General features: G+C 43.2%; 1 protein-coding gene across 6 annotated transcripts in view; it reads right to left on the reverse strand.

Annotated features, from left to right (window-relative positions):
* KCNQ4 (potassium voltage-gated channel subfamily Q member 4) overlaps positions 1-19,783 on the reverse strand; it is a 215,947-nt gene that overhangs the window by 24,312 nt on the left and 171,852 nt on the right. For all 6 annotated transcript variants that reach the window (XM_056556984.1, XM_056556982.1, XM_056556983.1 and 3 more), the window contains one exon: positions 7,828-7,916. In XM_056556984.1, the coding sequence (XP_056412959.1) occupies positions 7,828-7,916 (89 nt within the window). The remainder of the gene's footprint in view (positions 1-7,827; positions 7,917-19,783) is intronic.

The raw sequence follows: 19,783 nt of genomic DNA on the forward strand, positions 1-19,783 counted from the left end.
ATATATATATATATATATATATATATATAAATATATATAAAAGTTGTATCCCCGAGTACTCCTTTAACCAACTTTCTACTATACTGTAGCTGCAGACAGTTATTCCCAGAAGTTCAGAGGTGTGTGTTAGTGAGTGTTGTCACAGCCACATATGGTAGGGAGCTTTTCCCCTTTGGCTTTGTGTACGGTAGTGAGTAAGGGCTGACTTAGATAATGACCTGACACAGATTTTTTATACACGATACTGGTCACAGGGAGGAGAAAGAAGCTCCCAATCTCATGAGGCTGCAACAACATGTCACAGTTCTTAGGAAAACCTACAAACACCCAGGACTAAATGACTGTTGCTACTATTGGATAAACTGCAGTTTTGAGAATGAGTTGATTTATATAACATTTCTATAACTCTAAACATGGTTTTTGTCATAGGAAAACCTGTGAGCATTAAGTGCACTCTTATGCAGTTATGTACATAGAAATCATGAGCCTCAAAGTAAAACTTAAAAGAGGACTTTGACACTGCAGGTACCATTATGACAGTGTGTCACAGCCAGAAGTACAGGGCAGCACCTTTTTCCACCACAGCACCCTAGCAGTCCCATGCCTCCATGTTATGTCAGCTACAGTGACTACTAAGTTGTGTCCTTATATCTTTGACAATGGATGTTACCCTGTGATTGATGGAGCTTACATTTTTTGTGGAAAAAATGTAATTAAATTCTTACAATAAAGAATATACCATCATTATAAGACATTAATTGAAAGAAGTGAAAGTTTTATTATTTGGCTTACTTAATCTTAGTAGGCAGCATTGCTTACATTACCAGCAAAGTAGATACTCCTGTGGGTTGATGAATCGGTAATTTTATAGGAATTTTAGAGAGCAAAAAACATTTTTCTCTCCGCTAAACTCCCATCATTCTGACCGGATTACTGATGGAACTTCGATAACTGGAGTCCGACATCAATGTGAACGAGCCCTTATGTACAAATATGTTTCACTGCCAAAAGACTGTACCATGTGATAGCTGGTGGGCTAATCTGTTTAGCTTTAAATACACCATATTGGTAGCCAAATTGGGAAACTAAGACTTCTAATGATTATACTTCTTCAGAGATCCACATTTCCACAGCAGTTTTCTTAAAGGGTTATTTTCATCTACCCGGATTATTTCTCTCTGCTACTGCTGTCTGTTTATACTTTCAGGACTTACACTTCTTTGATTGCTGGTGGACAGGCTGGAGTCCGAGCCAGGTTACTTTTTGTGTCTGACAGCTCCCAAGCTAAAGTACTATGCCTGCAACTGTCAGACAAAATGAATGTGCTGAGATAAGCCCGACCCTGATGTGCATTCAGGAGCTCCTCAGGCCACACAGTGATGTCACCTCAGCTTCTACAGCAGAGCTGGTGGTCGGGAACTACGACTACCACCTGTTAAGGGGAAAGATGAAAAGGGATATCTACAGAACCAGGTATGCTTGCTAAATTAAGCCAATTGCAAAGTTTTTATGGTGCCATGCTCTACACATAGACACATAGTAGATGGGAATACCTATTTAGGTGCCCCCTATGAATAAAGCAACAGTGCACTTGCATGTCTTTTGATTTAATGCTATGGGACTGGTGAAAGGTGTTCACATAGGTGTACTGCTGTTTCATTCCCAGGAGGCACCTAGGGGATGCCTTTCTTAAGATCACTGGGGGGTACCTATCATAGTCTTAACAGCTAGCTGCTGCTAACTACATTGCCTGACATAATTTGACTTGAAAAAAAAAATATATATACATTTTATAACCATTAACCCTATACATTTTTGTCAAATTTTTGCCAATGTGTGGGTTCAAAGAATGCAACTTTATATTCTTGAAACTACATTTCAAAACTGTCAACAGACATTATTGGAACAATAAGCAAGGAATGGGGGCTCAACACCAAACAAGAGAAACACTAAAAGTATAGTCCACACCCAACAATATGTACCAATTTGTATCACTTTATTTTCAGAAAACCATAGTAAGCATATAGAGACACTCCAGAATAAAAACACTTAAAAAAAAAAGCTCACATGGAGCAGCATCCACAACAAGAGAGGGCTAAAAAAATGCTCACCCTCCAGTTGACACGTCCAATAAATAATCCTGAGTAATGATCTCCTATTTTTCTCTAAGCCCTATAGGGAAATAAACAGCATGCTACCTCTGTGGAATACAGAGTGCCAGCTGTAAATAATAGTAAACATAACAAAAATGCATAAAATAAAAATTGCACACAAAAAAATAAATCAAAAATTAATTAAAAAAATTAGGCGCCTTGTGGGGCACATGTGCACTCTTCTTATTCTTTGGAATTATCCTCTCCTGATCCTCTGCCTGGTTATCACCATGTGTTCTCCCCATTGGCACTAGCTATTTCATGCATATTTGTTATGTTTATTTTCATTATCGGTTGGTATTGTTTATTTCACTATTGTGGTACATGCTGTTAATTTCCCTATAGGAGAGCATTAATTATTACCCTAGAGAACATTATTTATTACCCTGGATTATTTATTGGACACATGCACACCAGAGAGTGAGAATTTTTAATTTGCACTGTCTCTGTATTGTATGTTTACACATGTTTTGCTGATAATAAAGTGATACAAATTGGTACATATTGTTGAGGGCACCCTATACTGTTAGTGCTTCTCTTGTATGGTGTTTATAACAGATAATATTGGGTGTCCCATCTAAGTTGTATTTCTTCTGATTTTCTCTACTTTCTGGACACAGGAAGGTTCATTTTACATTAGTACTTTATCTTTATCCCTTAGGGGGTTCCAGTACTTTTGAGAGCAAGAACTGCATAGTCTTCAGCACCGTTCTTTCCATTAAAAATATAGAAATCTGATGGACCCCATCAAAGGTAATAAGGTCCATTTAAAATCAGATCTGACATATCTGCCGTGTCTGACTTGTTAGGAACAGAAGCAATGATGCTGGAACCTTACTGTGGCAGAAACTGTTTAAAACTGATCAATATTTCTGTCACGATGCCGGCTGGCAGGTAGTGGATCCTCTGTGCCAGAGAGGGATTGGCGTGGACCGTGCTAGTGGATCGGTTCTAAGTCACTACTGGTTTTCACCAGAGCCCGCCGCAAAGCGGGATGGTCTTGCTGCGGCGGTAGTGACCAGGTCGTATCCACTAGCAACGGCTCAACCTCTCTGACTGCTGAAGATAGGCGCGGTACAAGGGAGTAGACAGAAGCAAGGTCGGACGTAGCAGAAGGTCGGGGCAGGCAGCAAGGATCGTAGTCAGGGGCAACGGCAGGAGGTCTGGAACACAGGCTAGGAACACACAAGGAAACGCTTTCACTGGCACAATGGCAACAAGATCCGGCGAGGGAGTGCAGGGGGAGTGAGGTATAAATAAGGAGTGCACAGGTGAACATACTAATTGGAACCACTGCGCCAATCAGCGGCGCAGTGGCCCTTTAAATCGCAAAGACCCGGCGCGCGCGCGCCCTAGGGAGCGGGGCCGCGCGCGCCGGGACAGGACCGACGGAGAGCGAGTCAGGTACGGGAGCCGGGGTGCGCATCGCGAGCGGGCGCCACCCGCATCGCGAATCGCATCCCGGCTGGAGGCGGTATCGCAGCGCCCCGGGTCAGTGGATCTGACCGGAGCGCTGCAGTGAGGAGAGTGTAGCGAGCGCTCCGGGGAGGAGCGGGGACCCGGAGCGCTCGGCGTAACAGTACCCCCCCCCCCCTTGGGTCTCCCCCTCTTCTTAGAGCCTGAGAACCTGAGGACCAGACTTTTGTCTAGAATATTGTCCTCAGGTTCCCAGGATCTCTCTTCTGGACCACAACCCTCCCAATCAACTAAAAAAAAAGTTTTCCCTCTGACCTTCTTGGATGCCAGAATCTCTTTGACGGAGAAGATGTCCGAGGAGCCGGAAACAGGAGTGGGGGAAACAAGTTTGGGAGAGAAACGGTTGATGATAAGTGGTTTAAGAAGAGAAACGTGAAAGGCATTAGGAATACGAAGAGAAGGAGGAAGAAGAAGTTTGTAAGAGACAGGATTAATCTGGCACAAAATTTTGAAAGGACCAAGATAGCGTGGTCCCAACTTGTAGCTAGGGACACGGAAGCGGACATATTTAGCGGAGAGCCATACCTTGTCTCCAGGAGAAAAAATGGGAGGAGCTCTTCTTTTCTTATCCGCAAACTTCTTCATGCGTGATGAAGCCTGTAAGAGAGAATTTTGGGTCTCTCTCCATATGGTGGAAAGATCACGAGAAATTTCATCCACAGCGGGCAGACCAGAGGGCAAGGGGGTAGGGAGGGGGGGAAGAGGGTGACGGCCGTACACCACGAAAAATGGGGATTTGGAGGAAGATTCAGAGACTCTGAAGTTATACGAGAATTCGGCCCATGGTAGAAGATCTGCCCAATCATCCTGGCGGGAGGAAACAAAATGTCGTAAATAATCACCCAAGACCTGGTTAATTCTTTCTACTTGTCCATTGGATTGAGGATGATATGCAGAAGAAAAGTTTAATTTAATCTTGAGTTGTTTACAGAGAGCCCTCCAGAATTTTGACACGAATTGGACGCCTCTATCCGAGACGATCTGTGTGGGCAACCCGTGAAGACGAAAAATGTGTACAAAAAATTGTTTAGCCAACTGAGGCGCTGAAGGAAGACCAGGAAGAGGGATGAAATGTGCCATTTTGGAGAATCGATCAATGACCACCCAAATAACAGTGTTGCCACGGGATGGGGGTAAGTCAGTAATAAAATCCATACCAATCAGAGACCAAGGCTGTTCGGGGACAGGCAGAGGATGAAGAAAACCAGCGGGCTTCTGGCGAGGAGTCTTATCCCGGGCACAGACAGTGCAGGCTCGCACAAAGTCCACGACATCCGTCTCCAGAGTCGGCCACCAATAGAAGCGAGAGATGAGTTGCACAGATTTCTTGATGCCTGCATGACCTGCGAGATGGGAGGAGTGACCCCATTTGAGGATTCCGAGGCGTTGGCGTGGAGAGACGAAGGTCTTTCCTGGAGGAGTTTGCCTGATGGAGGCTGGAGAAGTGGAAATCAGGCAGTCAGGAGGAATGATGTGTTGCGGAGAGAGTTCAACTTCCGAAGCATCCGAGGAACGAGAGAGAGCATCGGCCCTAATGTTCTTATCGGCAGGCCGAAAGTGAATTTCAAAATTAAATCGGGCAAAGAACAGAGACCACCTGGCCTGGCGAGGATTCAGCCGTTGGGCAGACTGGAGGTAGGAGAGGTTCTTGTGATCGGTGTAAATAATAACTGGAAATCTTGATCCCTCCAGCAGATGCCTCCATTCCTCAAGTGCTAATTTAATGGCTAGAAGCTCTCGATCCCCGATGGAGTAGTTCCTCTCCGCCGGAGAGAAGGTCCTAGAAAAAAAACCACAAGTAACAGCATGCCCGGAAGAATTTTTTTGTAGAAGGACCGCTCCAGCTCCTACAGAGGAGGCATCAACCTCCAATAGGAAGGGTTTAGATGGGTCAGGTCTGGAGAGCACGGGAGCCGAAGAAAAGGCAGACTTGAGCCGTTTAAAGGCGTCTTCCGCTTGAGGAGGCCAAGACTTGGGATCGGCATTTTTTTTGGTTAAAGCCACGATAGGAGCCACAACGGTAGAAAAATGTGGAATAAATTGCCTGTAATAATTGGCGAACCCCAAAAAACGTTGGATAGCACGGAGTCCGGAGGGGCGTGGCCAATCTAAGACGGCAGAGAGTTTGTCTGGATCCATTTGTAGTCCCTGGCCAGAGACCAAGTATCCTAGGAAAGGAAGAGATTGGCATTCAAACAGACATTTCTCTATCTTGGCATAAAGTTGATTGTCACGAAGTCTCTGAAGAACCATACGGACATGCTGGCGGTGTTCTTCTAGATTGGCAGAAAAAATCAGGATATCGTCCAGATATACAACAACACAGGAGTATAAGAGATCACGAAAAATTTCATTAACAAAGTCTTGGAAGACGGCAGGGGCGTTGCACAGGCCAAAGGGCATGACCAGATACTCAAAGTGTCCATCTCTAGTGTTAAATGCCGTTTTCCATTCATCCCCCTCTCTGATGCGGATGAGATTATAAGCACCTCTTAAGTCCAGTTTGGTAAAGATGTGGGCACCTTGGAGGCGATCAAAGAGTTCAGAGATGAGGGGTAGGGGGTAGCGGTTCTTTACCGTGATTTTATTAAGACCGCGGTAGTCAATGCAAGGACGTAGAGAGCCATCTTTTTTGGACACAAAGAAAAATCCGGCTCCGGCAGGAGAGGAGGATTTACGGATAAAGCCCTTTTTTAAATTTTCCTGGATGTATTCAGACATGGCAAGAGTCTCTGGGGCGGACAGAGGATAAATTCTGCCCCGGGGTGGAGTAGTGCCCGGGAGGAGGTCAATAGGACAATCATAAGGCCTGTGAGGAGGTAGAGTCTCAGCTTGTTTTTTGCAAAAAACATCCGCAAAGTCCATATAGGCCTTAGGGATAATTATAAAAATATAGAAATCTGATGGACCCCATCAAAGGTAATAAGGTCCATTTAAAATCAGATCTGACATATCTGCCGTGTCTGACTTGTTAGGAACAGAAGCAATGATGCTGGAACCTTACTGTGGCAGAAACTGTTTAAAACTGATCAATATTTCTGTCACGATGCCGGCTGGCAGGTAGTGGATCCTCTGTGCCAGAGAGGGATTGGCGTGGACCGTGCTAGTGGATCGGTTCTAAGTCACTACTGGTTTTCACCAGAGCCCGCCGCAAAGCGGGATGGTCTTGCTGCGGCGGTAGTGACCAGGTCGTATCCACTAGCAACGGCTCAACCTCTCTGACTGCTGAAGATAGGCGCGGTACAAGGGAGTAGACAGAAGCAAGGTCGGACGTAGCAGAAGGTCGGGGCAGGCAGCAAGGATCGTAGTCAGGGGCAACGGCAGGAGGTCTGGAACACAGGCTAGGAACACACAAGGAAACGCTTTCACTGGCACAATGGCAACAAGATCCGGCGAGGGAGTGCAGGGGGAGTGAGGTATAAATAAGGAGTGCACAGGTGAACATACTAATTGGAACCACTGCGCCAATCAGCGGCGCAGTGGCCCTTTAAATCGCAAAGACCCGGCGCGCGCGCGCCCTAGGGAGCGGGGCCGCGCGCGCCGGGACAGGACCGACGGAGAGCGAGTCAGGTACGGGAGCCGGGGTGCGCATCGCGAGCGGGCGCCACCCGCATCGCGAATCGCATCCCGGCTGGAGGCGGTATCGCAGCGCCCCGGGTCAGTGGATCTGACCGGAGCGCTGCAGTGAGGAGAGTGTAGCGAGCGCTCCGGGGAGGAGCGGGGACCCGGAGCGCTCGGCGTAACAATTTCTTTCATCAATAGGGTGTTAGATTCCTCCTAGAAATGGTAAATAATGGGTACAGGTAACAATAAGAGCAGATTCATTTTCCCACAGGCCACAATATGAACATTGTAATACATGTAGTTGCTGTTTACTTACCAGAAGTAACTATTTTGACACACATCCTAAAGCATTATGCAGTTTATTTATTCTTGTAAACAGTTTACAAATACAATTTGCTGTGCTATGATATAAAAGAGGAAGGGTTGGCTCTTCTTCCTGTGAAACATCCTGTTCATGTAATTGTTAAAGACAACTGAACCCTTCAATGTGCGTAAATACAAACTTGGGTAGATTGGATTATAGATGTCAAAATACTGACGTAAATACATTTACATAAATGGCAACATTTCACAAGCATAGACTGAGTCCATTATGTACTGACAGCATCAGACTGCAAGGGCTAGTACAACTCACCTGAAAGATGGCAGGATACTGTCATAGTAATACCACGTCGCTGTGAGGTAGGAACGACTCACATCTGTTGAGTAAAGACGCCAAGCAGCCTTAAAGAGAAGAGAGAGTAGTCAATGTATGGCAGTGACACTAATAACAATATCTACTGCTCACACCCAGTGAAGGACATACAAGTTTGGTTTTCTTTAGAAACTAAATACGAAGGAAAACAAATAGTAAAAATCTACAATGGCAACATTCATATGCTTTAGTAGCTTATTAGAAATCCATGATTACTTATCTAAGGGATTTCCATTACCACACAATATGAACTAGGATCTTTTTCCTTCTGTATTGTAGCTGCTAAATGAACCTCTCCGTTTAGCAAATACACGACCTGTATAAAAATGAAATGTGAAGTGTGGAAGTGAAGACTATTCAAATTGCAGCTAAATATCTGATATTAAAGTGAATGGTGTTGAACACTGTTGTGACAAATTACATTGGATAATGCTGAAGCTGCACTTAGTTCAATAGAAATGTGACTTTCTACAAATTTTTGTCTTGATACTGCAATACAATGTGACAGAAAGAGAATCAATCATTCTCCTTATTCAGCAATTCTAATAGTCTAGGGAATTTTCCCCTAAAATGGTAAGACAAGCTTTTAAAATTAATCGACTTCCAGAAGCTTTCACACTATAAAGTTGCTCCGTTTTAAAGACCCGTTATAATGTCCTGTTAGGAAAACCCTTAAAAACGTCTGTTACAAAATCCCATTCAAGTCTATGGGATTTTGTGATTAGCCGTAATCACCAGTTATAGCCCGTTATGAATAACGGACGTTATTTGTGACGGGAGAAAAAATAGTGCATGTAACGTTTTTCTCCTGTCACAAATAACGTCCGTTATTCATAATGGGCTATAACAGGTGATTACGGCTAATCACAAAATCCCATAGACTTGAATTGGATTTTGTAACGGCCATATGGGATTTTGTAACAGCTGTTTAACAGCAGTTTTTAAAGACTTTTATAACGAAACATTATAACGGGTCTTTAAAACCGAGCAACTTTATAGTGTGAAAGCAGCCTTAATCTACACTCTTGTCTCCAGCACATTTGTCTGTGAACATAATTATTTTCAATGGAAGCATCATAAAGGAAATAGAGACTGAAATGGTCATTTGATTTGGAGGCATGTGCCTGAAATTTTGACCTAAAATAAATATCTTGTCTAAATCAGTGTGTAAAAAAACAAAGAAAATCAGAGTATATGACCTCTATACAAGCACAGTCTGCAGTATAGCCAACTGTGTGTAAGTTTACTAAAACATGGGCTCCTGGGTTTTGAGAAGTCAGAGAAATCTGTTTCTCAAGGAGGCGTTTTGAAACTTTAGTGACCATGAGAAGAGACAAGAGCTGCTAATATACCCTGAGCGGTTTAGTACCACACTAACCAATGTATAGGATGAACTGATTTGTGGAACTCCATAATTCCCTTTTACTGAATATCTGCAAAAATGGAACAAGTGTGACATTCAGCCTTTTTTATCATCTCCATACCAATTCGGTTGTAAACAAATGAACAGCACTCGAATACTGGCACACTAAAATAGAACTGGGTTTATTTAAAATACGTTATGTGATACACGTCGGTGCCAATCCTTCTAAGTTTAACTAAAAATACCCCTTGTTATGACTGTGGGATGCCTTACAAATACATGTGGAAGATTTGTTACAGAAACTGTGGCAGAAAACATGGCATTTTAGAAACCCCATCCAAATGCACGAAACAGATTTCTTGTTGGATTTTTTTGGGATAGTTGCAATGTCGATTGTCGGCTTTTTCACTTGACACATCATTAGTGCGGTGTGCGTTTGGAAGGCCCGCACCATCCATTCAGGGCTACATTTTTACTCCATCCCCACTGATCCTCAAGTTATCCCAAATCCTGTGGATAGAGGATAACCTGCCCAAATGAGAATATCCTTTTAAGCGTAAATGGGCACCGTCAGATGCAAAAAGTTTTTATAAGTTGTACATCTTGGCAAAACATTAACCTTTCTTATATACTGTATGCCAGGGCGTGGTTATCCTCTACACCAGGAAAAAAAGATAGAGTTTCCAGCTTCCATAAAAATGAAAAATGTATTTCAACCACCCCTGTGGTTGCTTACCAGGTTTTGACTTTCACCTGAAGGGGTACACGGTTGATGGAAGCATGGCTGCTTGGTTAGGCCTAGGTGTCCCTCAGGACACCAGACACTCTCAGGTGTTGACTGTACTGCTCCTCAGCATGCATAGAACTGACTAAGCTAGCTCTTCCTCAGTATATAAGGGAGCAATTTGGAGGACTCCCATAGGTCACCCACAAGTCATCAGGTCACTGACACCTTCCCTGGTTACATGACTTAAAAACAGGACTTAAATACAACACATTAACCCTTTATATGAACCACAGTGTGACGAGAGTCCTGAGGAGTGTGGTGCCAGGGGAATGGGACTGAGTCCACTTGAAAGGACCAAACAGGGTACAGAAGGGCACTTCTGTACTGGGCTACCACAATACTTCATGAGAAAATGTTATTTCCTTTTTATAATAATCATGGCTTATAAAAAAAAAAAAAACACCACTAGGGGTCCCCATACCATCCAGAACATAATCCTGTCTGGCCGCAGCAACATCTTGGTCTAAGCTGAAACATAGGCATGGGCAAATTCCAATAAGTGTGGGTGGAACTAACACTCCTCTGTGCTCACTCCTGTCCTATCAGACAGCAACATGCAAAAAAGGGAAGAGGGAGTTACAGAGCAGCCTGCAGTGATTGGATGGAGAGACCCAGCACTCAGAGAGGAAGATGAGTCATGCAAGGTGAGGACACGCCCCCTACAAAGCACAGAATAACAAAGCAAGTGGGCAACAAGAGAAATACAGGTGCTAGACACATAAAAATTATATGTACATGGTCAAGATTAGCTCCTGAGTAACATAACTTTTTAAAAAGGTACACTTTAATGTCTACGTGAGGTCTATCACTATAACCTTTTTAGTTTTTCTATTTTATTTTACTTCTTTATCTGAGAGAACTATTTTAGCCGCTGTTACTGGGGGAAACAATTACAGACAGGTAACTAAGTAGTTAGATGGTTAGTCTCCTAGTGATGGCATGATCACAGGGACCATCGAAAAGATGAAATGGCCAATCACAGAAACAAAGAAAGTGGCAGTACTGTTTAATGCATGCAGAGAGCTCTTTGTTGTGTATTAAACAATTAAAATGGCAGAAGAAGTAAATGATTTATTTACACAGGTTTCTACTAAGGGAATGATATCAGCGCTGTATAAAGACCTACTATCCTCTTACCACGAGGCCTATCCTTTGACAGTTATGGATAAATGGGAAGTGGATGTGGGTCCCTTATCAGGTGAGCAATGGACACAAATTTTCCTACTGCATCGAGTATATCGTACTCCTGCATTCCTGCACAGGATCGGGGTATGGCCGGATTCTTGTTGTCCCCGATGCTCTCTGCCTGATGCTCATTTGCTCCATGTGATGTGGGACTGTGCTCCACTTGCACCATTTTGGGCTGCTGTGGGGCGATTGATCAAGAGAGTGTATGGCTGCCCGTTCGGATTATCCGTCATGACGTGTATCCTAGGATATTTGGATGGGTTAGATGAGGATGGTGGCTTATATATCAGTATTAGCAGAATTTTGTATCAAGCTCATAAACAAATTGCACAGCACTGGCTTTTTTGTGGGGGGGGGGGGCATGGGGACTTTTGTATTTGTGTGTTGTTTGTTTTACGCAAAATCGTTCAATAAAAATTTCTGATTTAAAAAAAAAATGGCAGAAGAAGAAAAAATACTTCTACCTACTGTTTTGGGTATTTGAACTGTGCCTAGATAGCTGTTTATGAGTCATAAAAGCTCTAATTCACACAAAGCCTTTTTTTTTTTTTTTTTTTTGAACATAGCACTGGCAATTTTTATACAGTTTTTTGAGCCAAAGCCAGGAAGGCTTCAAAAAGAATCAAAATTATAAAGTCCCTACTTATTGGATCTACAAAAACTGCAACAGCATTTTCTGAAAAAATGGAAATAGGCGCAATGTTTCTCAACATACTGGTGTGTGTTTGGTGTGGTCAGACAGAAAAGAACTTCCTGTGGATCATACAGTAGCTGATAAGTACTGGAAGGATAAAGATTTTTTAATAGAAGTAATTTGCAAATCTGTTTAACCCCTTAAGGACCACAGTTTTTTTTTGTTTTTGCACTTTTTTTTTTCCTCCTCCCCTTCTAAAAAAACTATTTCAATTTTCTTCCTACAGACCCATATGAGGGCTTGTTTTTTGGGCGTCACCAATTTTACTTTGTAATGACATCAATTTCACCACAAAAATCTATGGCGAAACCAGAAAAAAAAAATATTTGTGGGGCTAAAGTGAAGAAAAAATAAATAAATAAAATATAAAAGGCATTTTGCACATTTTGGGGGGTTATCTTTATTCTCTAGGTCCATACGATTAAAATAATACCCAACTTATAAAGGTTTGATTTTGTTTTACTTCTGTTAAAAAATTATAACTTTATGCACAAAAATTGGTAGGTTAAAAATGTTCCTCTTCTCACCCCTATAACTTTCTTATTTTTCCGTACACGGATATGTGTATATGCTCATTTTTTGCTCCATGATCTTAAGTTTTCAGACCATTTTTTTTTTATGGGACTTTTTGATAGTTTTTTTAATACTTTTTTTAGGCTATACAAAGTGACCAAAAATGGCATTTTTTTTTACGTGTACACCATTGACCGTACAGTTTCATTAACCTTATATTGTTATAGTTCGGACATTTACACACGCATTTCTATTATGTTTATAATAATAAAATGCATTTTTTTGCATGCATTTTTATTACCGTATGTTTATATATATTTTTTTATATGGAATTTGGGAAAAGGGGGTGATTTAAACTTTTAATAAGGAAGGGGTTAATGTGTGTGTATTTAAACTTTTTTTAAACTTTTTTTTACACTTTTAGGAGGAATCATATGATTCCTCATACAGATCAATGTGGTTCCATAGAACCCCATTGATCTGTGTGCTCTGCGCTTGATTGATAAAGCCTGGTCCTGCCAGGCTTTATCATTCCCAGCTAAGCAGCCGCCATGGAAGGAGAGGTAAGCCCTCTGGCTACCTCAGAAGTAAGGTGCGATCCAACCCACTGGACCACCAGGGAGCAGTTAAAGATACCTTTAGACGCAGCTATCAGCTTTGACAGCGGCGATCTAAAGGGTAAATAGGCGGCCGCGGCGATTGCCACACCTCCTTAACGGCAAATGGACGTCTATACACGTCCATGGTCGTTAAGGGGTTAACTTTCTGGCACCAGTTGATTTAAAAAAAAAAAAAAAAGTGTTTTCCAGTGGAGTACCCCTTTAATATTTTTAAATTAGCTATGATTTGTTGCTATTGTCTCATTCACATTTTGTCAGATTGATAAATCTGGGCCGACATTTCTCACAATATTGGAAGAATCTTTTTATTTAAAGAAGAACTCTGGCAGTAAATAGCTATATTTAAACAGCCAGACTGATGTTTCTCTTTTTATGGAGTGGCTTTACCTCTCCCACCTGCAAGTATGTTTCAGCCCTGCTGCTTGCCTACGTGACTGTCTACATCCCACAGCTAATGTAAGACTCGCTTTTATAGTGCTTTATAGAGATGCATAGGAAAAATGACTTCTGATTTACAGTCACAGCACTGGTTATGTGGGCAAATGTGAGACCAGAAAGGCATCATAGCTGGGAAATAAACCACCTCATAAGAGGACATCAGCCCTGTTTAAAGGGGTCATTCAGGATTTTTTTTCTTTAGCTTTTAAGCCCATGAGGCTAAGTTATAGCACTGTATAATATGCTTCTATTACCTCTGTGTACTGCTTTGTCCCATTTTCATTTATTCCACCCACACCTGGAGGTGATGTTAGAGGTCTTTTTATTTAACTGTTGTCTCTGACCTTTCCCAGAATTTTATGATGCCAGAGACAATATGGCACACCTCACATGGTCTCCAGTGGGTAAGTGGATAACATTACTTCAAGGAATTTTTTAAATACATTTTTTTAACTTCTATAATGCAGGATAGGCTATTATTAGGGAATAATGTAGAGCTTCTTGTGTATGCCTGTATTTACCTCTTTTGCTTATGTGGCAGGCATGGGATAGGCTCCATTTTGTTTTGTAAATGCACAAAGATGTGCGTTCTGTAATGCATTTCCCATGAACCCTCTGGCTGGAGCATTTGATTAATGTAGCCAGTCATCTCATCAGGCTGCTAGTGCTGGAGGTCACCCAACTCATTAGACTGATAAGTGGATTGGGATCAGTTCATGCTGTACAGTTTTATGCGTTATCTTACTCAAAGTACGTTTGTAGAGAAATATTGCTGTGAAGCAAGTGATTTGACCTATAATAACAAGTGAGGTGTTTTGATATTTTTTTTTTAAATAGAAAAAATGGTGAGTGGGCATCTTATAGGCTAAACAAAAAACAAAACCTAGAGTTCTTCTTTAGGTAAATCCCCTCTACCCTGCTACACACCTATAGTTATATGCGGGCCACTCGGCTGTTTTGACAGAGAAAAGAACCATTGGCTTCTCACCCTGTAAATCACTCTTGTGGCTGCCCGCATTATGCAGGCAACTACAAGAGGCAGCACGTCCTTGCTCTGCGCTCTGGTGCATGAGTGACATCATCATCTGGCCTGTGCTCCGGCGCATGATGATGACGTCACTCATGCACCAGAGCGCAGAGCAAGGATGTGCTGCCTCTTGTAGTTGCCTGCGTAATGCCATGCTGTGGACTATGCAGGAGCCAGGTGAGTATCTTTATTTGTTTATTTTTTTTTTTTTTTTTTTTACTATGGGGCTGTCATTACTACTTATACCACCTAAAAGGTGCTGCTACTTTTACTACCTAAAGGAGGCTGGGGCTGATACTTTTACTACCTAAAGGGAGCTGCTGCTGCTGCTACTACTGCATAAAGGCGGCTACTGCTGCTACTACTGCATAAAGGGGGCTACTGCTGCTACTACTGAATAAAGGGGGCTACTGCTGCTACTACTGCCTAAAAGAGGTTGCTACTACTACTACCACCTAGAGGGGCTGCTGCTGCTACTACTACCTAAAGGGGACTACTACTACCTATACCGGGCTACTACCACTACCTAATGTAGCTGCTGCTATTACTACCTAAAGGTACCTACCTACTGCTAGTAAGCCCTATTTATAGGGGCATCTGAGTAATGGGGGAAACAAAGTTAAGGGACCTGTTTACTTACTTGAGCGACCTAACTACCTAATGGGGGGGACCTACCTACTCTTCCCCCAAGTCACTCGATTATGTAAGACATCCAGGGGGTTATTATTACTGTATAGAGCGCTACTGGTGCAAAAAAAGTGTGCAGCCTAAAACCTTTGCCTGGTAGGTTCTGTGCAGACGAGTTGCGGCTGGAAAAAATTGTCATGATGGTTTGAGCCACATGGAGAAAAAAAAGGAAAGTAACCGACTCCAAACTGAGAAGATGCCTCCTCCGAGTTACCTGATGTAACTGTATGTAATCACTTATATGATTTGTAGAGCCTGTGTAGAACTGGAGTCAACACTGACTGTGTATAGAGGTTTTTATTCAGTGTCAGTATGTTGATAATATCCACTACATACACTGGTTTGTGTATAGTGGTGTAGTTCAGTAACAGTATTAGTCAGTCACTAAGTAGTGGTAATGTGTAGTCATGGTGTGGTAGAATTACTCGTCCCTTGTACAATGGTGATATTGTTGATACTAGCTTGTGTATTGTGGTTTTATTCAGTATTAGTATGTTAGTATTATCTGTCACTATATGGTTGTAATGGTCATGTTGTGGGGCAATTAGTTGTGCCGTTTATAGTGGTTTTATTGGTCTCTGTATAGTGGTTTCTATATAATAACAGCATTATAGTATTAGTCACTGCACTAGTAATATGTTGTCCTGGTGTGGAGATATTGGGGGAGATTAATCAAAACCAGTGTAGAGGAAAAGTTGCCCTGTTGCCCAAAGCAACCAATCAGATATCTTCTTTTTTTTTCAGAGGCCTTGTTAAAAATGAAAGAAGCAATCTGGTTGGTTGCTATGGGCAACTTTTCCTCTGCATGGGTTTCGATAAATCTACCCCATTATCTTAAGTTTTTTTACCCCAACCCATGGGAATATTCTGGGCCCCGGTAAGTGGCGATGAATACACTGTATACACCGCCATTCTCTTAAATCCGCTGGCTGGGGGTTTCAGGATTGAGGCCAGTAGTCCGGACGCCTTGCTGCATGACAGCGTCAGTCCACTCACTGATGCCGAGCAGACATGAAGTCTGTGCTTTTGACAGATGGAGGAGGGGAGAGGAAGGCACATACCTCACTAGTTGTTTGCAGAGCAGTGATACAGGGAGATCAGAAGAAGCAGGGATTTCCCTCCATCCAATACCTGCTCACTCTTCAGCCCGCTCACTATGAAGTGCCTGTGAGGCTGCAGCAATTTTTTTGCACAGTGATCTGCTATTAAACAGGTCGGACTGTCAGTGTGTCAGCCCGACCCCCCCCTGAAGTGCAGGGAGCAGAAACGATCGTAAATCACTAAACACAGAGCCCGATGTGAGCCCTGTTCTGCCATATACAAGAAGCTTCCTTCCTGCAGTCACGTTCAGATTCCAGGAGAGCAGTGACCCGCAGAACAGGAGGGAGTACATGACCTGTGTCCCCCCCCCAGCAATCCTCTGTACTGAGATCACTGCTTTATATAAATGTAATCTGTCAACTGCATACAGAGGGTTGTGGAATAAGACAGATCCCAGATTACTCCTGCCTCAGGTTAATAAATGTGAAAGTGAGTGAATAAATCAGTTAAAAATAAAATTATATAAAAAAAAGGTAAATAAATCAGTGAATGAATATCCCAAAATAAAAATAAATAAAAAAAAGTCAATTATTTCCCCTTTAGGCTAGGTTCCCACTGCATTTTGTATTTATGTTAGACTGGCTTTCATTTTATTATGTTTAACCCGTCCAGGACTAAGGGCGTACAGGTACGTCCTCCAGACTTGGTACTTAAGGACCAAGGACATACCTGTATGCCCTGATCCCGTTTACGGGGTTTAAACCATTCTCACGAGCAGAGAACGGATTAAACCCGTGGGTCACGGTTGCTACGGGCAGCCCGGACCCACGGCTAATGCCGGCCACCGCCGATTGGGCCGATGCCCGGCATTAACCCTTTAGACGCCGCAATGCGGGGTTAACGATGCCGGTTAGCCCAGTTGAGCTGATCGGGACATCTGCAGTGAAATCACAGGTCCTGATCAGCTGACTGGATGACGGGAGTGTCCTCACCTGCCTCCTCGTTGTCCGTTCGGCGTTCAGCTGCACCAAGCCTCAGATGCAGGCTAGAGCAGCAGAGCACCAAGAACACTGATCAATGCTATACTATGGCATAGCATTGATCAGCATATGCAATCAGAAGATAGCATGGTATAGTTAGCTAAAAAAAAGTGTAAAATAAAAGTGAATTAATCCCTTCTCTATTAAAAGTTCAAATCACCCCTTTTCCCATTTTTTAAAATAAAATAATGCAATAAAAAATAAAAATAATGGTACAGGCATGTGCGTAAATGTCTGAACTATTATAAAATAAGGTTAGCAAAACTGCACGGTCAGTGGCGTACATGTAAAAAAATATCAAAGTCTAGAATTGTGCATTTTTGGTCACTTCATATACCATGAAAAAACTAATAAAAGTGATCAAAAACACCCATCAAAACAAAATGATACCAATTTATTTATTTTATTTATTTATATAGCGGCTACAGATTCTGCAGCGCTTAAAATTATGGGGTACAAACAAAGACAAGTATCAGACATAATATTACACTACCTATACAATAAAAACTACAGACCACGGCGCATAAAATTAGCCCTCATATAGCCCCCTATTCGGAAAAAGTTATAGGGGTCAGAAGATTGTGCATGTAGTTATAATTTTTAAATTAAAATTGGGTATCCCTGTAACCATATGAACCTACAGAATAAAAATATGGTGTCAATTTTACCCAAAATTGCTCTGCGTAAAAACAGAAGACCCCAAAAATTACATAATGGCAAGTTTATTTTTTCAATTTCACTGCACAAATATATACCGTATTTATCGGGGTATACCACGCAATGGCCTATAACACGGACCCTCATTTTACCAAGGATATTTGGGTAAAAAAAGTTTTTTACCCAAATATCCATTGTAAAATGAGGGTGCGTGTGTGCGCGTGTATACCCCGATACACCCCCAGGAAAGGCAGGGGGAGAGAGGCCGTCGCTGCCCGCTTCTCTCCCCCTGCCTTTCCTGGGGTCTAGAGCCCTGCTGCCGGCCCTTCTCTCCCCCTGGCTATCGGCGCCGCTGCCCGTTCTGTCCCCCTGACTATCGGTGCCGGCGCCCCATTGCCGGTGCTGATAGCCAGGGGGAGAGAAGCGGCGCCGACAGCCAGGGGGAGAGAAGGGGCAGCGGCACCCATTGCCGGCGCCGCTGCCCCGTTGCCTCCCCCCATCCCCGGTGGCATAATTACCTGTTGCCGGGTACGCGCTGCTGCAGGCCTCCGGCGTGCATCCCCTTCGTCGTTGCTATGCACGGCGCGGCGCACTGACGGCATGCACCGCGCCATGCAGCGCATAGCAACGACGCAGGGGACGCACGCCGGAGGCCTGCAGCAGCGCCGACCCGACCCCGGCAACAGGTAATTATGCCACCGGGGATGGGGGGAGGCAACGGGGCAGTGGCGCCGGCAATGGGTGCCGCTGCCCCTTCTCTCCCCCTGGCTGTCGGCGCCACTTCTCTCCCCCTGGCTATCGGCACTGGCAATGGGGCGCCGGCACCGATAGTCAGGGGGACAGAACGGGCAGCGGCGCCGATAGCCAGGGGGAGAGAAGGGCCGGCAGCAGGGCTCTAGACCCCAGGAAAGGCAGGGGGAGAGAAGCGGTCAGCGACGCCTCTTTCCCCCTGCCTTTCCTGGGGGTGTATCGGCGTATAACACGCACATAGACTTTAGGCTAAAAATTTTAGCCTAAAAAGTGTGTGTTATACGCCGATAAATACGGTATGTTTTGGTTTTGTAGTCGGTTGTTATTAAATGATTGATGTCATTACAAAGTATAATTGGTGGTGCAAACAATAAGCCCTTATATGGGTCTGTAGGTGCAAAATTGAAAGCGTTGATTTTTAGAAGGAGAGGAGGAAAAAAAATAAAGTACAAAAATGAAAATTGGCCGGGTCCTTAAGGTGAAAAAGTCCTTAAGGGGTTAGTGAACTCCTTTTTTGCATGACTGTATAGTGACTCTGTGTAAATTAGGCCTTAGCGTTCAGCTTGGACCTTCACCTGATGGAAGAGCTGGATAAGTGGACCCATACTAAAAGTAGTTGAGTACCCCTGCTGTATACTATGCGACTTATGACATATTGGGGGAGATTTATCAAAACCTGTCCAGAGGAAAAGTTGCCAGTTGCCCATAGCAACCAATCAGCTCACTTCTTTCAATTTTAACAAGGCCACTGTAAAATGAAAGAAGCAATCTGATTGGTTGCTATGGGCAACTGGGCAACTTTTCCTTTGCACAGGTTTTGATAAAATCTCCCTCATTGTCTCTGTGTATTCCAAATGGAGTGCTGGAAAAGGTCAGAGACAAGGGGAAAATAAAAAGACTTGTACTACAGCACTTGCAAGTGTGGGTCCCATGCATGAAAATGGGACATAGCATTGCATAGAGGGAATTAAAGATTATTTAACAGTATTATAGCGTAGCATCATAGGCTCAAAGGCTGAAAAAAAAATGGAATACCCTTAATAGCAACAGTGAAGTCCTCTTACCAGGTGGCTTTATTTCCCAGCTATGAA

The sequence above is a fragment of the Hyla sarda genome, chromosome 2 (assembly GCF_029499605.1).
Source record: "Hyla sarda isolate aHylSar1 chromosome 2, aHylSar1.hap1, whole genome shotgun sequence".
Taxonomy (NCBI): domain Eukaryota; kingdom Metazoa; phylum Chordata; class Amphibia; order Anura; family Hylidae; genus Hyla; species Hyla sarda.